Genomic DNA, 20,824 nt, shown 5'->3' on the forward strand with positions numbered 1-20,824 from the left:
TTATCCCTTTCTTCCCCTACCGATCTTCCTAGTTTTTATGACCATAACCCATTTTCTACCTAACCCACTTTGTCTTTGGAAAACGATTTATCTTAACCTAGTTTTTATTGATTAGCCTTATGGTGATGTCTTTAAAATTGTATCCAGTATAGTGTAGGACAGTTCCTAATTTAATATTATAAAATTTTAACTCAGTTATTTTGAACCTTGGAACCTAAGACAAACATTGTAGGACCTTAGCATTTGTGGCACTGTCTGGTGAGTAGGAGAACAAGACTTTGTGGAGTGAGACCCTCTTTGTAGATACATCTTAAATTCTGCCTGGGATGCAGCCAGGCACAGAGTAGGTGTACTAGATAAAAATAACAGAGGGGTTGTAGATGGTTAAAAACAGAGGATGATGAGGTGCAGAGGACACATGCCCTGACGGCCTTTTCCTTTTGGAATTGGATGGGATGATGGCCAGACCTTGCTTATTTCAGATGGCTCACTTGTTCCCCTTGCTCAATAGTAAGGTCTTTGAGAACTGCATGTTTATATCTTATCTGTGTCCCATCCCTATCACCTGGTAAACACCACAAGCTCTGAATGTTTGTTTAAATGAGTAAATATTACAGAGACAAACTAAATGAAATTTACATTCCTTTAAAGTTGTTTACAAAATACAATTGTGACCAGTCCTCACAGTCCTTCCTGATGTCTTGCTGACATTGAAACTCCTTTTCCCTGCTTCTGTATATATATTAATGCGTCCTGGACTCACCATGAGTCTGTTGGGAGCTGTGGTTCCCCTCTTCATGGAGAGGCAGAGTTGCAGTTTCAGGCATGTTATTATGTGTGGGCCACTATGAAGCCCTTCTTTGGATCTGATCTTGTAGGCTTGTGCTGAGTAAAAAAAAGTGGGCCCACAACTTTGACAGGAAGGATGAACACAGGCAGTTTTGAAATGAGCATTGGAGCATAAATTACAGGTGAGGAATAATGTCCTTATTTTTGTGTTTTGGCTACTTCAACTTGTTTAGATCTCTAATTTTCTTTACTGTGTTTTAAATTCCCTAGTTATGACTTTGGAAGATTGTAATAGAAAATTGGAGGTAGGCTTATAGACAGGGCTTCTCCCAAAAGGAAGATCAAGTCATTGGGGATATGGTATGCTTTTTTGTTTTTTAAAGTCAAAGCATTAATTTGTAGGTATTTGGTGTGTTTGATATGTGGTTTGGGGGGTTGTTTTATAAATCCATTTTATGTTGTTAACAGTTTGTATGTATCGACTATTCACTGACACTAGGAGGTCCTTGTTACAGTTTGAAGAGACTTAACATAGTTTAGGAGCTCCAGTAGATGGCAGGGAAGCCCTTCAGATGGTGTGATCCCCAATTTCCAAGGTGTGATTCTCAGTTTTGTACTCAGTGGTAATTAGTTTCTAGAGGACTGAAGCTGGCTTAACAAATTCTTAGGAGACTAATACATACAAATACCATAACTGTCAGTCCACTACAAGCTTATATTCTTGATTCAGATTAGTGATATTTTCCTAAATTTACCTGTCTTTTCAGGTTTTATAAAGTTGGCATACATAAGATTTTCTTTTAGGTATAGTATAAGTTGATTTGGTTTACTTAACCTTTCTTAGGAACATTTGTGATCCATTGATATTCCTGAGGTCACATGATTCTTGTTTGGATTTCTGCCTCAGCTCTTAGAAAGGGCTCTTCCCAATTCTGGAATTTCAGTTCATTTATTTCTTTTCCTTCTAAGGCCTTGAAATCATGGTTTCTGCAGGTTACCGTTTTGTTTCTAGTTGTGGCAGCAGGATCTTCGGTTTGCTCAATACATTATGGTCTACCTAGAAGGAGAAGATTCCCAGTGGTTTTAGATTAGTCCTAATTTTGTTTTCAGTCATCAGTTTGTGGGTAGGATATGTTGCTATCTGTCCTAGACAAGGACAGCCATTATTATCAAGTTGTCAGTAAAAAGCTTGATAAAAATCTTTTGGATTTACTATCCAGCTTCATTATCAAAATGAATTCATTAGTCAGCAGAGGCAAGAATAGTTAGAGAAGTTGTGTTCTGTTTCTGACTTTTGCCTCTTCTGGCTGCTGTCAGGGGATTAAAGGGGATAGCTTTTCATGCGTAAGGATGCTTTCTAAGGCTTCATTCTTGTGTTACTGCATGTAAGAGAAAGGAACTTCAGAATCCCCAGCTGTCAGTACCTTTTACCAGTTAGAGAACTATTTATTGATCACTTTCTTTAGATGAGTTCTTGAGTTGTCCTATTGCAGCGCACCATGAAGAAAGCAAATAAAGGCTCCTGGGATGCTCAAATGGACTGTCCTAATAAGCCCATGTAAAAGTTCATGTGTTTTGTTCATAGTTTTCATTCAGGGACTCACTCGGATCCTTACTTAGTTAATTTTACATAAAATTCAGTTAATTTTCAGCCTTCAGCTCATAAATGGGTAACATTAGGGACTTTTTAGAGGCTGGCACACTGATAGCAAAGATTAGAAAGAATCATGAAATCATAATTGGAAACTCAAAAACATGATATTCCTGAACAACCAATGGATCAAAGAAGAAGTTAAAGAGGAAGTGCAAGTTTCTCAAGACAAATGAAAAGAAATTAAAGACATCAAAATTGAGAAGGAAGAAGTAAAATTGTCTCTAGCTACTGATGACATGATTTTATATATAGAAAATTCTGAAGACTCACTAAAAAGCTGTCAAAACTAATCAAATTCAGTAAAATTACAGGATACAAAATTAACAGAGCAGTTGCATTTCTGTACACTAACAAGTTTTCTGAAAGCGGATAAATTGATCCTACTTACAATAGCATCAAAAACAATAAGGTACTTAGGAATAAATTTAACCAAGGGGGTGAAAGATCTCCACTTTGAAAACTACAAGACATTGATGAAAGATATCAAAGATACAAATAAATGGAAAGTAGCCTGTGTTCATGGATTGGAAGAATTGATATTGTTAAAATGTCAGTATTACCAAAAGCCATCTATAGATTCAATGCCACTCCTATTAAGATCCCAATGGCATATTTTTTTTTTTTACAGAAATAGAAAAAAAATTCCTAAAATTTATATGATACCGTAGTAGACCCAAGATAGCCAAATACATCCCGAGAAAGAAGAAGAAAGCAGGAGGCATACTTTCTGATTTCAAGCTATGCTATAAAGCTGTAGTCATGAAGACAGTGTGGTATAGGCATGAAAACAGACAAATGGACCAATGGAACAGAATCAAGAGCCCAGAAATAAGCATATACAGTCAACTAATATTTGACAAGGGAACTTGGAGTACTCATTGGAGAAAAGACACTCTCTTCAATAAATTGAAAAAAATTGGATATTCACAAGTAGAAGAATGAAACTTGACCCCTGTCTTACATCACTCACAAAAATTAACTTGAAATGAATTAAAGGCTTAAATGTAAGACCTAAAGCCATGAAACTCCTAGAAGAAAACAGGAAAAACCTCCTTGATATGGGTCTTGGTAATGATTTCTTTGAATATGACACCTAAAGTACAAGCAATAAAATAAAAACAAGTGGGACTACACCAGACAAAAAAGCTTCTGCACAGGAAAAGAAATCACCAGCAAAGTAAAAAAACAACCTATGGAATGGGAAGAAATATTTGCTAATCATGTATCGGATAAGCGATTAATGTCCAAAATATATAAAGAATTCCTACAACTCAGCAGTGGCAAAACCATATAATCTAGTTAAAAATGGGTAAAGAACCTCAATAGACCTTTTTCCAAAGAAGATAGACGTGAAAAGATGCTCGGTATCACTAGTTAACACCACAATTATATATCCCCTTATGCCTTTTAGGCCATCATCAAAAAGACATTTGTTATCACAAATGCTGGTGTGGATGTGGAGAAAAGGGGAACCCTTGTGCACTATTGGTTGGAATATAAATTGGTACAGCCAATATGGAAAACAATATGGAGTTTCCTCAGAAAACTAAAAACAGAACTACTGTATGATTCAGCAGTTCCATCTCTAGGAATATATCCAAAGGAAAAGAAAATACTAACTCAAAAAGGTATCTACACACCCATGTTCAGAACAGCATTAGTTACAATAGCCAAGACATTAAAACAACTGTAAGGTTCCAACAGTGGATAAATGGATAAAGAAGTTGTGGTATATATATATGTACATACATACAGTGGGATATTATTCTGTCATAAAAATTAGGAAATCTTACCATTTGTGACAATATGGACCATAAAGGTATTATGCTAAGTGAAATAAGACAGAAAGATAAATACCAGATGATCTCATTCATATGTGGAATCTGAAACCAAACCAAAACAAGCACCACACTCAGAAAAAGAGATCAGATTTGTGGTTACCAGAGGTAAGGGATGAGGGAAGAGGGAATTGGAGGAAGGTGTTCAAAAAGTACAGAATTCCAGTTATAAATAAGTACTGGGGATGTAATGAACAGCATGACAGTAGTTAACACTATAGTATGGTATATAGGAGACTTAAGAGAATAGGTCATCACAAAGAGATACTAGTTTTTTGTTTTATTGAATCTATGAGATAGTGGCTTTTAACTAAAACTATTGTAATCATTTCACAACACGCATAAACCAAACCATCATTCTGTGTACCTTAAAGTTACGCAGATGTATGTCAGTTATTTCTCAATAAAACTGGGAGGAGAAAAAAACCAAACATGATTGGCCCCTTTGTTCGCTACTTGGAATCCAGGCCTTTAGCAGTGTTTATCGGCTCTTGGAGGTAGGGCAAAATGCATACTTGTTATAGAAGCAGCTCTAACGGGTATCCTAGATGAAAGATAAGATGGAGCCATCTTTTACAAGCCAGATAGTTGTTACTTTCTCTGCAAATGAAGGAACAGAGTTGAATTGTGGCAAGGAACACAAAGGGCAGTAGTGCCGTCTCTCCTGGACATTCTCCCTTCATTGCCAACCTCTAAGGTCTCATTATGATTACATCCCAGCACCTAGCACAGTGCCTGGCAAATGGTGCCATACATTTGTTGAATATTCGTATCAGTGTCTGTTTTGTGGCCCTTTAGTGTAAGGACCAGTGCCCCCAAGGACACCACTGTATCTTAGCATGGTTCTTTAGCTGGTAAATTTTAACTGATGTAGAGAAACAGGCTCTAAATAGTTCTAACTTCCTCAATTATCAGAAGGCATCAGAGAAGGAATTATTTAATAAATTGTACTGGAAGTAAACATTTAAGGAAAAAGGAGTGATAGATCCCTATGTTCTGTGTCAAAATAAATTCTAGTTGAATTAAGGACTTGTATATAAAGAAGCCACCCCCCAAAGGTAATAGTCATAAGATCTTGGCCTTTCTAAACAGGAATCATAAGGAAAAGGTAATAGATTTGATTACAGTTTATGGATATGCTGTGCATCTGTTTTTTTAGAAATTATGGAAACCAAGGAAATGATTTGTAATATAGATGATTACCATTCTTACTATAGAAAGAGCTCTTACAAATCAATGAGGAACTCTCCTAAAGACAAATGAAAAGAGAGTTCATTAAAAAGTTATATAAATAACCAATAAAGATGGAAAAGTTTAACTCTAAAAGTAATTGGAATATTAAGGACTTAGTATAAAGCTACAGTAATCAAGACTGTATGATATTAACAAGAAGGCATGCATATAGATCAGTGGGATAGAATAGAGTCCATAAATAAATCCACACATATATGGTCAATTGATTTTCAGCAGAAGTGCTAAAGCAGTTCAGTAGAGCCAAGAGTAAGTCATTTTTCAACAGTGTTGCTGAAATAGATATCAGTATGCAAAAAACGAACCTCGATCCATTCCTTATACCACTTAAAAAAACTCAATGTGCATCAGAGACTTAAATGTGAATCATAAAACTCTAAAACTTCAAGAAGAAAACATAGATCTTTGCAGCTTTGACTTAGTCAAAGCTATTTTAGATACAACATCAAAAGCATGATCTATAAAAGAAAAATATGATAAATTGGATTTTATAAAAATCAACTCCTTCTTGAAAGATACTGTTAAGCTACCACCAACAGGGAGAAAATACTTGCAAATCACATGTCTGATAGAGAATGTATAAAGATTCTCAAAACCCAGAAGATATTTGCAAATGATAAATCCGCTAAGGGGTTAAAATCCAAAATATATTAAAAACATATACAACACCAAAAACACAAATAGTCCAATTAAAAAATGGGGCAGAAGAACAGACATTTTTCCCAAGGAGACATACAGATGGCCAATAGACACATGAAAGATGCTCATCATCGCTCATCATCAGGGAAATGCAGATCAGAACCCAAGTGGGAGATCACCTCATGCCAGTCAGAATGCTAGTATCAGAAAGACAAAAAGTAACAGGTGTTGGTGAGGATGTGGAGAGAAGGAAACCCCTGTGCCCTGTTGGTGGGAAAGTAAATTGGTGCAACCACCTTGGGAAACAGGATGGTGGTTCCTCAAAAAATTAAAAATAGAAATACCGGGGGCGCCTGGGTGGCACAGCGGTTAAGCGTCTGCCTTTGGCTCAGGGCGTGATCCCGGCGTTCTGGGATCGAGCCCCACATCAGGCTCTTCCGCTATGAGCCTGCTTCTTCCTCTCCCACTCCCCCTGCTTGTGTTCCCTCTCTCGCTGGCTGTCTCTATCTCTGTCGAATAAATAAATAAAATCTTAAAAAAAAAAAATAGAAATACTGTACAGTCCATTAATTCCACTATTGGCTATTTACCCAAAGAAAACAAAAATAGTGATTTGAAAAGATTTATGTACCTTTATGTTTATTGCAGCATTATTTACAATAGCAAAGATACGGAAGCAACGTTAAGTGTCCACTGATGAATGAATGGATAAAGGAGATGTAGTTTGTACACAACCACACACACACTCACGCACACCCACACACACTGGAGTTTTACTCAGCCATAAAAAGGATGAGATCTTGCCATTTGCAACAACATGGATGGACCAAGAGGGTATTATGCTAAGTGAAATAAGTCAACCAGAGAAAGTCAAATGCCATGTGGTTTCACTTACATGTGGAATCTAAAAACCAAAAAAAAAAAATCAGACTCTTAAGTACAGAGAACAAATGGGTGGTTGCCAGAGGGGCGGTGGGTAGGGGGAGGCGTGAAATAGATAAAGGGGATTAAGAGGTACAAATTTAAATAAGTCATTGAAATGGAAAGTACAAATAATACTGTAATAACGTATAGTGACTACACTTACGAGCACTGAGTGTTGTGTAGAATTGTCAAATCACTGGTGTACACTTGAAACTAATATAAGATTTTGAAGCTGTTTTCAGGAAATAATGTAAATACAGTCAATATGACTTAAAGCCTTGTTCTGTATTGTTAGAGATTGTATATAAAAAAAGAATTCTCAAACTCAATAAATTAAAAGCAACCCAATGTTAAAATGAGCAAAAGATGTGCACAGACAATTCATCAAAGAAGACATATGGCAAATAAGCACACGTACACGCTCTGCATCATTAGTCATTAGGTAAAATGCAAATTAAAGCCACATCTATTAGAATGGCTGAAGTTTTTTAAATTGCCAGTACCAAGAGTTGACAAGGATGTGAATGGAGCAACTGGATCCTCATACTTTGCTGATGAGAATATAAAATCCTAGAGCCACCTTTGGAAAGTCATTAGGCAATTCCTTATAAAGCTAACATACACTTACTGTATGGCTCAGCAAGCCTACTCCTAGGTATTTGCCTGAGAAATGAACATTTAAGTTGGCACAAGTGTCTGTACACAGATGGTTTTAGTGCTTTTATTCATAATTGCCCCGAACTGAAATAAGCTGTGTAGTGGAATACCACTAGACCATGAAGAGTGATGACCTGTTGATACGCGCAACAACGTGGATGAATCTCAAATGCATTCGTTAAAAAATCCAGACTACGTACTGTATGATTCCACTTATAGGCAAGAGTTGGAGGAACAGAGATAGACCTGGGGTTGCCTGGGGCTGGGCCGGGAAGAGGGGTAGGATGTAAAGTACAGGGCACTTTTGGGGGGTGATAGAGCTGCTCCATATCGTGATTGTGGCAGCGGTTGTATGGCTGCATTTGTCAGAACTCCCAGAAATGCACACTAACAGTGGTGACTTCCAGTGCATATAAATGAAACCTTGAAGAAATGAGGGAAAGATAATCAGGACAGTACAAATAAGAACAAATCGATCGGTATCTTGACCTAAAAGGCTAATGTATCCGTGGTGTTGGTGAGTGTGGGGGGGCCTCCCATAGGCTGCTGATAGAATCTTACTGTCACTGAACATGGGTTACTTTGATAATCTGGAAGAAGTAAATGTTAACTTAAAAACTGGGAAATGTGTGGTTATATTTGAGAGAATTTTATAGCTAAGGTTTTAATAAGAAGGAATAATCATAATCCCATGTGGAACCAACCAGGTTGTATGTTTATTGTAATTCCTAGGAAGATGTAACATGCTAGGCTGACTTTTTTTAATGTAGGAAAATAAGTTCTATACACTTTTCAACCACATGCCTGTTTAGGTGTTGTGCATGGAGAATTAGCTAGAATCAAACATTTCAAGAACCAATATTTTGAATTTTGAATCTTGTTACAGCAAATACACTATTTTCAAGTTTTTTTTTTTTTCTTTATCCTCAAATGATCAAGTTAAAACTGTCTTTTTGACAAGCTTAAACATTTTGGGAATCTAGGATAATGTTGTGTTCTCTTAAAGGACAAACTTCATTTGACTTTGTATCCTCCACATGCATTAAATATTGTGTGCCTTTTGAAAGAGAACCCATGGAAGTTGGCACATGCAGGTGATTTTTGTTAACTGATAATTAATGGCTTTTGTTTGTCTTACGTTAGCATACTTCAACCTTATGCAAAAGGCTCAGCACTTTTAGAATAAATTTAAGAAAACATCAGAATACTCCACTATCTATTAAATTAAAGCATCAAGCAGACTTCACATTTATAAAATGCTAATCATACAGTCCTTTAGTCTGCATGGTTTATATTGTTTGACTAGACAAATAGAATTGGACATTTTTAGATTTGATACTAAATCTGAGCATTCCTACTTTCTGGATCAAAGTTAGACTTGTGAAATTTGCATTTGTCATAATCTTGTGGGAAGTTGACTTCTGAAATGTAAATCTTCAGTCACTATGTATCCACAGCAGCAGCTCCCTTCTTGAAGAGCATCCGTGTTGAAATGTATAGAGGAAGGTGCTTGTGTGCGTGTTGCCATGCTGATGGCCCTGTTTCCACATTTTGAAAGTATTTCTAAAATATGAACATTTTAGACTTTGTGGCTAGTGTTACAATAAAATTGGACAAAAGCCAGAGATTTTCCCCGTAAGCTTGGTGTGAAAGGAAGTAGTTTTCACAAGGTATTAGATGTAAATTTGGATGTAATTTAAAAGATGTAATTTTGGAAAGCTATGAATTTGTAATGGGTTCTTGCCTCACCTAGGTATTTAGAAGTGCCTTGAGGGACTGTTTTGGCTAGGTGGAGATTTGGAGACAGACTCTGTCAATGTCCCCGAGGTGGGTTGCACTGTGGTGGCTCTGGCTTTGGTGTCCCCTTGCCCTGGTGAAGCCTCAGGTGTGTCCTGAAGCATCGAAATGGAACTAGAGGGTGAAATGGCCAGTAGCACTGACCTGGCCCCTTCCCTGGCTTCAAAAGACCCAGCGTTTAATATTTGAATTTTGTTTTGTTTTGTTTTCTCAGTCCTTGAAGTTACTTGTGCTAAAAATATAAACTAAAATAATTCCTACCGTAAGTGTGCTTGCTGTGGAGAGATGGGTCTGTAAATTCATTAAGGGAACCCTGCAGAACCAAGTGTCCTCAGGCCGTAGGTTGAGAATCACTGTCTCAGTGAGAGTTGGCTTTTTTTTTTTTAATCTTTACATTCCTCTAAAGATGTTTCTGCTTATCCCACTGAAGTACGTACACTTCATAATGTTCTGTTAAGCACAACTAATTTTTAATTACTTTTTTTACAAGCAGTAAATGAATGTTCTTGTAAGATAATTCAAATAGTACAGAAGTATATTGAATAAAAAGTATTCCCTACCCATCTCACTCCTATACTTAGAGGTAAGGATTTTCTCAATTCTTGCAGGTTTTGTAGTGATACATGTAGTGCTCTTTGCCCCAGACACCCTCTCATAAATTACCAGATGAGTGGTGGTGTCCACCCTTTCTAGAAGAGAAGACTCAGGCACAGAAAGCAGATAGAATTTGGCCAAGAATACATAACTAATTAAGTGGCTGAAGTAGGATTTGAGCCCAGGGCTCCCTGATGCTTTAGCCCAGGCATGCTCTTCTCATTAGGCCAGACTGAAGGCCATCACATTAGGCCATCACATGATTTTAGCCTGGCCTGTCTTTTTTGCTCTTCTTCTATAAAGTTCACTAAAATCAGATTTGTAAAGTGATTTATGAAAGAACGCTGAGTTGGAAGGGTGTCTGCTGCTTATCTGGTTTGGATTTATGAATGTGTGCAGTCCCACAGTGTGTGATTGATAACCTTTGGACTTCTTGAACTTTTTCCTGTTTTCTTTTGACTTGAAAAAACAAGTTTGCACAAGGCGTTAAACCCCTAATTAAAACAAACTGCAGATCTTTACTGGGGCCCCCTTTCTCCCACTCTGGGTACTTAGTCTCCTTTTTCTCTTAGCTTTTATTTGAAGGTCATTAATAACTCTGGACTGCCCCCTGCTGCAGCTGCCTTTTGTGGGTCCCTAACCAAACAGTGTTTATAAAAGTACTGCTTTCTCTAGCCGTAGGTTCATTCTGACATTGAGCAAACTTCTGAGGGTGCAGGGGATGTATTCTGCTCTCAAGGAGCTCTGAGTAATAGAGGAAAACATCTGTAATTACGGCTCACTGTGGTGATGCCCTCGTCGCCAGGTTGGAGGGCAGTTTGGGGAGATCTCAGGGGAAGCTGAGGGTCATTGGTTAGAGCCTTGGAGGATTCTGGGAACGTGCTGGAATTGGCAGGATCTTCCTGACCTAGAAGTGAGAGGACTCAACGTGGTGCAGGGTCTGGGGTGCCTCCTAAGTTTCGATTGGATAGGTGGAGGTGCCGTAGACCACACGAGAACCCAGATGAGATAACGACGTTTGGGTAAAAGGTGATAAGCGTAGTTTGGACAGCATTGAGTTTTGAAGTCCTCAGGGGGGCATTTAGATTCAGATGTGGGAAAGTTTTTTGAAGTAGGTACGAGTGGTGGCATTCATTCTAACTTTCTTAAGAAAAGAAACGATTACTTGTTAAATAGTAAAACTTTGCTTCTAACTGAAGTGTTGGTAAAACCAGAAATAATATAGATACCCTAAAACATGGACTTGTCCAAATGCTTCATTCCTCTTCTGCCCCCCCTCTTTCCCTTAGTTCAGAAGACCACTTGCAGAGGTCTCTAGGCCGATCCGTCAGAACCAACCACTGATCTTGCTGGGAACAAGAATCTTTAGTAACCAGAGCTCTAGGTGATGTTGAATGCAGATGAGTAGTTCTTACTGTGTAGGGAGCAATTCACATCAGTAGACCTTAGGGTTTCTGAATATCCGTACAAGGAACAAAGGTCCTGAGACCTACATGCTTGTGTAACAGTACTTGCTATTCTAAGAAAGCATTGCCTTTTACGTTAGTTTTGGGTCATATGTCAGTTGCTGGTAACACAGTTGGAACTGAAAAGTGATTGCATAAATCCTGCTGGTTGTAAGTGGTGTCATCAAAGGTGCTGGTCCTGGCTTCATCTGTAGTGGTTTTAGAACATTCTCTTGCTTCTGTTATGATTGATGGCTACACCGATAAAAGAAAAGAAAGCCAGAAGAAAAAATAGAGGTTTCCACCTGAAACTTTTGTTCTCGTCTTCCCATTTTTATTACTTTCTAATCCCTGCTCGCTCTTTTCCTCTCTAGATAATTCAGTTCAGAAATGATTTTTTAGAAAAGTTCGTAGCAGTCATGACATCCTCCATCCACCCCCTGCCACACCATTTGGCAGTAGCTTTTCCTCAAATGAACCATTAGTATGTTCTTTTATTCTGTTTTGTTTTCATTTTGATCTTTTGTTAGCCTGCCTAAAATGACCTTTGTAGTAGAAACTCTGCTAGACCCTAGAAATGGCTTAAATTGTATTATGACAAGTTGACCTGCTGAATGTTAGCAGGTGAAGGAGACATCAGTGCTCATTTTGTGCTCTTATCACCAGCTAGCTTGAGAGCTGCCAGTAAGGGGGACCAGTAACTCCCAGCTTTGTACTAACAAAGACCTCATTATCTTTCTGCCCCTTCCCGCAGTTCCATGAGTTTGGAGTGTTTTTTTAACCAAAGGAACTATATTAGGTGATACTTCTTTTTCCATTTTTATTAACCAAGAACCTGTAGCTGGGTCTGAAATCAAAACGTGTGCTTCAGATAGTAGTATCAGCATTAAATGTTACTTTTCAGATGGTTCATATTTGTTAACCTGTGTACCTTTAATATGAATAGACAATTCCATTAACATTTAAAAAAATAAAAATAATGTGAAGTCCCTATCCCATTATCTTTCTCTCACCTTCTCCCTGTCCATCCCCTATCCCCAGTTACAGACTTGATGGATCCCAAGCTGAGTCTATGATCTATACCTTGGGAGTGTGTAGTCTTGTAAGCAAGTTTAGTTGTTTTTTTTTTAATGGAAAAAGATATTTGAAAATATTCACAAAAACGAATTTTTATTAAGACAAGTACCAACTCCCTTCCCCACTTGAAGGGAATATAATAGTTAATCTTTCTTGATGCCATTGTTAGTCCTGTAATACCAAATGTCTTGTCCTGGGGACCCAGGATCATGAATTGTCACCTTTTGTGGCTGCATTACTAAGAAGCCTTTCCGGTTCTTGCCCCCCATCTCCACTGGTTTTTCTTGTCAGTGTGTTGACTTTGTGCCTTCTTGAGCTTACCTGCTGTCTGTCTCACAGTGAATTGGGAGCCCTGTAAGAGCAAGGGTGTCCTCCGTTCATTTCTGTGTCCACTGTGCTCAGGAACGGTGCCTGCCCAGCACAGATGAACGAGGGTGGCACAGTGTAGGCTCCTTAGAATGCTTTCTGTGTTCTGGGCTCTGTCCCGAATATGCAGCATGGATTTGATTTTAATGTCTTTAGTGCACACCACAGCATTAAGAGGTAGCGCATTACTGCTACTGTTCCCATTTAATGAGGGGGAACACGTTTAAATACTTGGTTAAAGTCATACCGCTTTGTGTTTCTTTTGTGGTTGTTTTTATCTCTTTCCTTTGGCCCCTAGAATGGGAAAATAAAATCATTCAAAGACAAGAATAAGAAGAGAAATTAAGTCTGGAAAATAAGTAAATGGAATAAGCAGCCCCTTGAATAATCCGTTGTCTCAGTGAGAGGGCCATTTGCCCTTTCTTAAGCTTGGCTCCCTTAGTCACGCTGCTGCTCTCATCTCTTTTAGTTTCATACCACGTTACTTAGCTTTGTAAACTACCAGGCACGGAATTGTATTTCTAAATTCCTCTAAGTTTAAGCACTTCTACATTGAGATATTATTTGAGCCCTGACTGGAAACAATATATATATTTATGTTGTTTTTCTCCTTTTACTCTTCTAAGCATGCACCACTTTCTAATAAGTGGTGTGTGAGTCCGCTTGGGCACATGATCCTGAAGAGAACATTTCCAAATAATTGGACTTCCTTATTGCTGTTGAGGTTGATATTTAACAGAGCAAGAAAGTTTTCTTTAACCAGATAAGAATTTGGGGTAATTTTTAGTTGATGTTTATGTTATTTGTTAAACTTTTTAAATATCAGCTTTGTATAATTGCATTGTCAGATATCATCTCCAGTTCAGCATAGAGAAAAAGTAAAAAACTAAATAACCAAACTGGTTTATCCACAGTTAAAGTATGAGATGGTAGAAGAAAGAATGTAACCAAATTCATTTATGAAAATTGTTGTTTTGTAGGATTTATATGGAAAGATAAGAATTTATTGTATCTCGAATATGTATGTATTAACGGTTGGGCTTGGTTATAGTAGTACCCTTAGATATTAGTCAATATTTGAACAACAGAAGAGAGAGAGTTTTTATTTTAACTACCCTGGTTTTTACGTTTATGTGTTCTTACTGCAAGCCACTTAAAATCCCTTCCCTTCTTCGGGGAGGAGATAGCCAAAAATAAACAAAATAACACAAAATAATATAAATCAACCAAAAATAAAGCCATGGTGTGTTTCCCTTTTTATGTAATCAACATTGGTGAAAAGATGGGTTTACTTTATACTGAATTTCTAGGAATATAACTACTTTGTAAAATGAGGGATACATGTATTCAAGGGAGAATAACTGTAATTGCCACTTGTTTACAGTGGTGGCTTGAGAGTCGGGCCAGGTAACCAAAAATAGCAGGTTCAGGTGGTTCAGAGAGGGTTTAAGTTAAAAACTATATGGATTTCCTTTGAAACTCTTAATAAGTTACAACTAGTATTGGGGTTATAAATTCTTCTCACTGAGTATTTAAAGAACAGGTGCAGCTAGCCATCATTACACAGATTGTTTGACTTTGTAGGGGGATGGCCATCTGCATTCCAAGATCAAGGTAAAGAAATGTCAGTCAATGAGTAGAGTAGAGTCCTGAGCCAGCTTGCTGTCCTGGGGTGATAGGTCACATAATTTATGCATCCCATAAGCAATGCCAGGGACACCTTTTACGGACACTGAAGAGCCAAGGGTTTGGACTGAATGATCTTTAGGTCCCTTTTATTCTTACATATGTAATGTTTTAATTTTAGTAGATTTAGTAATTTAGTAGATTCACTAATTTTCACTGAAGTATCCTTAGTAAAATTTATACATATAAAAAAATCACAGTGTGTATAACTTTTGGGTTTCTGCCTTTATTGCCTTGTTTAGTTTGGACCAAGAAGAATATATTTTATTAACAGGTTATAATTCTGCTGGAAAACAATATGGATCCTACATTATTTGGGGAGTTTAAGCTAAATGAAAACAACAGTTAAGTACTAACAGATGTGACAAAAGTCCATGTGGCTTGCATTCTCTTCTAAGCCTTTTGTGGTAGAAAGCTTCTTGAATTCATCTCTTGTTATAATAATGTTTATGTATTCATGTCTATACTTTAGTTTCTGGAATGAATGAATGATTTGTGATACCCTTCCTAAATGGATTTATCCTTTTTTCATTTGAAAAGCCATCATTTTTACAACTGATCGGTAAGATTTTTATCTAATGGCAAGAAGTAGGAGGTTATTTGCTTTTGTAGGAGTTAGTCTAATGCTACAGTTGGGAGGGTCCTCAGATGTCAGCTGGTCCAGCCTTACAATCAATATAGGAATGTCTTATGCATAATATTAGACAGATGATTGCCCAGCCTTTGCTGAAATACTTAGAGTGATGGGAAAACTACTGTCTTTCCCAGTGCTTTACTAAATAGATTCTGCTGTTTTTAAGCCAAAGTGTGCCTCCTGGTTACTTATACCCTCAGACTTAGTTTTGTCCTCTGAAGTAATACATAGTCTGTCTTTTTCTTCATTGACAGCACAAAAATATTTCTCCTCTCTGAATTTTAATTTTCTTAACTATAAAGTAACTATGATTTACATCATCTGGTTATCTCACCAGGATTGAGGTAAAGAACAACTAAGGTAATGGTGATGTTAGGCAAAATCCTTTTCATGTCTCATGAAACTAGTATTAAAATACTAGTTTTAGTTTTTTTCTCTGGTAAATGATGTCCTGAGAAAGACAGTAGTCTGTTGTCCAGTGGCTTGGGAACCTTAATAGGTACTTTCCACTTGATGTTCTTGCCATAATGAATTAATTTATCTCTTTGTTGAACATTTATTGACTATTCAGTATGTGGCTGAGGTGAATATAAAAACAGTGAACAAGACAGATACCTTCCCTGCCTTATTGGGACTTAAGTTTTCTTCCCTAGATGTTTTTCTTTGAGATATAAGTGCTTTTCACTATTCAAGTAAAATAATATTGTTAGTCTACTTTTGCTCTTCTTAATGCTTTTGGTTTTCTATCTCATCCAATATTTAACAGTATGTCTTTGATTTGTAGATATATGGAGTCTGGGAGTGATCCTTTTCATGTTGGTGTGTGGGCAACCACCTTTTCAAGAGGCCAATGACAGTGAAACATTGACAATGATCATGGATTGCAAATATACAGTACCATCCCATGTATCCAAAGAGTGTAAAGAGTAAGTAAAAACAGAAAAAGAATATGGAAACTTAATCACTCATATTAAAACCAGAAGTTTTATTTATTTGTTTTAAAGATATTTATCTATTTATTTAGAGTGCAAGAGGGGGAGGGGCAGAGGGAGAGAGAGAGAATCCCAAGCAAACCCCACACTGAGTGCGAAGCCCTACTCTGGGCTCAATCTCATGTCCCCGAGATCATGACCTGAGTCGAAATTAGGAGTTGGACACTTAACCACCTTAGCCACCCAAGCACAACAAGAGGTTTTGTTTCATTCCATTAACATGTCAAAAAAATTTGAGGTAACTTCAATATATAGGCATCTGAGTTCGTTTTATTTTTGAACTTGACATTTTATTTTTGTTAAATGTGTTTTGGGGGGTTAACCCCAGAATATGATTTGAAATTTAATATTGGAGTACAGAATGTATTAGTCTGTTTCTTAAATATGCTTGTTTTCAAGAAACTCATTACATGTCTCTTCAGCCTCCGGGAGTGGTAGTTACTCAGTTGAAATGAAGATATCACCATGGGAACTACCTTTCTGTTTTTGCCTTAGCAAAAAAGCAAGACCACCTGGAATTATTTTAAATTCCAGAGAAAAGTTAAGGCATTCCTTTTCCTGAAATAGACCACCAACACACCATTTTAGATTTTACATGATGTGTCCCTTAATTTTATTCATACACTGCTCTCCCCAGTTGGTTTATATGACTATTGGAATCCAGCAACTAAAAGTACACTCGAGTTGATTATTTGGAATTTAAAGTACTTTATAGTTCTGTGATAAGTATAGTGAGAAATATAAATGGAATAAAAGAACTGTTAGGAGCTCAGTATTTCATTGACAATCATGGGTGATATATATATATTTTTTAATGGGTGATATTTTTAAGTAAGTTCAGCTGAGATTATAGCTACTACTTAAAGGATTTTGCTGTAGTAACAAAGTTTTGAATTTTTCCCATCAGCTGGTAAGAAGGAAATCTGATGGTTTGAGAAATCTTTTCTCTTGGTGGAACCCCATCTTAGACCATGTGGTGGATGGTTAAGAACTTACCTATTCAGGGGCGCCTGGGTGGCACGGTGGTTAAGCGTCTGCCTTCGGCTCAGGGCGTGATCCCAGCGTTATGAGATCGAGCCCCACATCAGGCTCTTCCGCTAGGAGCCTGCTTCTTCCTCTCCCACTCCCCCTGCTTGTGTTCCTCTCTCACTGGCTGTCTCTATCTCTGTCAAATAAATAAATAAAATCTTTAAAAAAGAAAAAAGAAAAGAACTTACCTATTCAGACTCTCTGGATCCAGATACAGGCTTCTCTATCTACTGATGATGTGAGAATGGTAGAACCTGGTATCCAGAGTAAGACCTAGAACAGTTGTAATATCTTAGGAGCCTCTCTGTTTCTCCCTTGTAGAGGGATTATTTTTAATAATGTAGGACCGTTCAGTTTTCTACTTTTTCCTGTGTCAGTTTTGCTAACTTGTGTTTTTTAAGGAGCTTGCCCATTTTATCTGAATTTTCAAATTTATTGGCCTCAAGTATTTATATTTTCTGGTTATATTTGTAAAGTATATAGATCAGAGGGGATGTTGCCGTTGATCATTCCAGTATTGACAGTTTTTGCCTTCTCTTGTTTTTGTCTTGATTAGTCTTGCCTGAGGTTTGTTGATTTTATTAGTCTTTTTCAAGGAGAACTGCCTTTTATCTTAATTAATTTACTTATATTTTTTGTTTTATGTTGTGAATTTTCTCTTACCTGTATTATTTCCTTCTACCTACTTCATGGACTGATGCTCTTCTTTTTTCTTTTTTTCTTATGTTGTATACTTGGCTCACAAATTTTCTTTTTCTAATGTCATGGTTAAGGCTATAAATTGCCTCCTTGTACCATTTCTGTGGTATCTTACTATTTTTGATTTATAGTCCTGTTATGAATCAGTTCTCAGTTTTTTCTAGCTTCAAATGGTTTATTTGACCTCTAAGTTTTTAGAGGGGTGTTTCATATTTCCAAATGTGTAGAATTTTTCTAATTACTTTTTTTATTATTCGTTTCTCACTTAATTGCATTGTGGTCTAAGAATATAGTCTATATAGTAATAGTTTTTTTGTTTTGTTTTGTTTTCAAATTGTTGAGGCTTGCTTAATGCCTAGCATGGAGTCAGTTTTTGTAAATGATCCTTTTGTTCTGGAAAAAAATGTGTATTTTCCCATTTTCGGAGTCAGAGTTGTATATAAATCCTTAAGATCAAGCTTGTCAATTATGCTGTTCTAAATCACTTACATCTTTTCTGAGTTTTTTGATTACTTATCACTTACTGAGATATTCTTCCACTTTGATGGTGGATTTATTGTTTTATTCTTGGAGGTCTGTCAGTTTTTGCTTTGAGTGTTTTGAGGCAATGGTATTAGATACAAATTATTATATCTTACTGGTGAATTGAACTTGTATATCACTTGTTTATTTCCGATGATGCTTTTTGCCTTAAAGTCAATCTGTGTTGTCTAGTTTTAGCTAGCCACACCAGTTTTCTTTTGGTTAGCATTTGTTTTCCATTCATTTACTTTAAACCTTTCGTTGTCTTAGTTTTAAGTATGTCTTTTTTCAACAGCTGGGAGATGGGGTTTAATCCCTTCTGAGAATTTTTGTCTTTTCATCAGAGTTTATCCCATTTATATTTATTGTCTTCACTGAAAGGTGTAAATATATTTATGTTCTTTTTATATGCTTCATATTTGTCCTACTTTTCTTCCTTTTTTTTTTTTTTTTTTTTTTTGTCTATTCCTTCTTTAGGATTGATGGAGGTTTTTCTTTTTCCCCTTACTTGGCTTTCTCCCTTCAACTAGTTGGAAGTTATAGTCAATTGTTTTAGTGATTATCCTGTTTTAACACACACATACATATTTGTATGCTTAATTTATTTTAATTTTTTAAAAGATTTTATTTATTGAGGGAAAGAGAGCACATGAGCAGGGGTAGGGGCAGAGGGAGAAGCAGAGTCCCTGCTGAGCTTGGAGTTCCCTATGTGGGGCTTGATCCCAGACCAGAGCCGAAGGCAGATGCTTTAACCGACTGAGCCACCCAGATGCTCCCTGTATGCTTAATTTAATAAAATCGATAGTTAATGCTTAGGTTTATCTCCTCCTAAACAACACAAAATCCTTAGAACACTTTGCCATTCAGTATTTTTTAACAACACAAATTAGACAGTGTTATTATTCTGTATAGTAAAAAAATTGTCTAGAATTACCCAGATGTTTGATAAGAACTTTGTATATCCTTCCACTTGGGATCACATTCTTCTGCTAAAATTATACCCTTTAGAATTTCTTTGATGAGCATTTCTCAGTTTTTCATTGAAAATCTTTTTATGTTACATGTGCCCTTGAAAGACAATTTCATTGAGTGTAGAATTCTAGGTGTGGACAGTTGTTTTGTCTCAGGTTACTGAAGATGTTACCCCATCCTCTGATATGTCTTGTTGCTTTTGGGATGTCATCTGTTTGTGTTATTATTGTTCTTGCACAGGTGATCTCTCTCTCCTCAGGCTGCCCTAAGAGCTTCTATTCATTCTGCTTAGGATGTGTTCGGCTTCCTGGGTCAGGATTTGTGTTCCTCCATGAATTTGGAAAATCCTTAGCTATTATCTTTTCAAATATAGTTTCTTGCCCGTTCCCTCATTCCCTTTTGGAACTCTGATTGGATATATGTTAAGTATTTTCACTCTGTCCTCCTTGTCTTTTCATCTCTTCATATTTTCTCTTAGTCCACTGGTACAGGGTTATTTCCTTTGCTCTATCTTCCAATTTACTAATTCTCTTTGTGTCTAGTTTAAAAAATTTGTCCATTGCTTTTTTTTAAATTTATTTTTTAACAGTCTTTCGTATTTCAGGCTTCTCCATGTCTTAAACATTTTCAACACAGTTATATTCTGTGTGTGAAAATTTCAGTATTTGAAGACTTTGCATTCTCATTTTGCTATCATGTTTTTTTTAGTCCTTTGTACTTGTTTCTTTTCTATTTTTTGATTGTGAGGTCATATTCCTTGTAATACTATGTGGGGAGTTCTTTTAAGTTATGTTCCTATGGAAAGGTTTTTGATTTCCTTCTCTACTGTAGTTCCTTAGGAACACCTCTAGCTTAGAACCACCTTAAATTAACTTCTTCCCTACATGTACCACACAGATATCATTAATTTGGACCACACTTGTGTAAGGACCAGCCCGTGGCTAGAAATTCTTAGAAGAAATTTCCCTGACCCACCTCCACAGCCAGTGTTGAGGCAGGCAGGTTTCCTTCTTGATATCTTAGCAGATTTGTTTCTCATTTCTCATTCACCCTTACACTGAAGCTGGGACCCCAGCTCTTTACGAGGGCTCTAGTTGTACTCCCTGCCTTAGTAGGCCCTACACAGTATATTCTATGTTGTGCACTCCGTGTAGCTTTCAAGACCAGAGCAGAAGCAATCAGGTCAGAGGCTAGCTTTGTCAGTTGCCTACTAAAAGTCCTGCTTTACTCCATTTTTACCTGTTGAGTATTCCTTCCTT

The 20,824-nt window shown here is 37.0% G+C and overlaps 1 protein-coding gene across 6 annotated transcripts in view; it reads left to right on the forward strand.

Annotated features, from left to right (window-relative positions):
* SNRK (SNF related kinase) overlaps positions 1-20,824 on the forward strand; it is a 56,209-nt gene that overhangs the window by 24,681 nt on the left and 10,704 nt on the right. For all 6 annotated transcript variants that reach the window (XM_026496653.4, XM_026496651.4, XM_026496650.4 and 3 more), the window contains one exon: positions 16,136-16,277. In XM_026496653.4, coding sequence (XP_026352438.2) covers positions 16,136-16,277 — 142 coding nt within the window. The remainder of the gene's footprint in view (positions 1-16,135; positions 16,278-20,824) is intronic.

This window comes from Ursus arctos, unplaced genomic scaffold, assembly GCF_023065955.2.
Source record: "Ursus arctos isolate Adak ecotype North America unplaced genomic scaffold, UrsArc2.0 scaffold_20, whole genome shotgun sequence".
Taxonomy (NCBI): Eukaryota; Metazoa; Chordata; class Mammalia; order Carnivora; family Ursidae; genus Ursus; species Ursus arctos.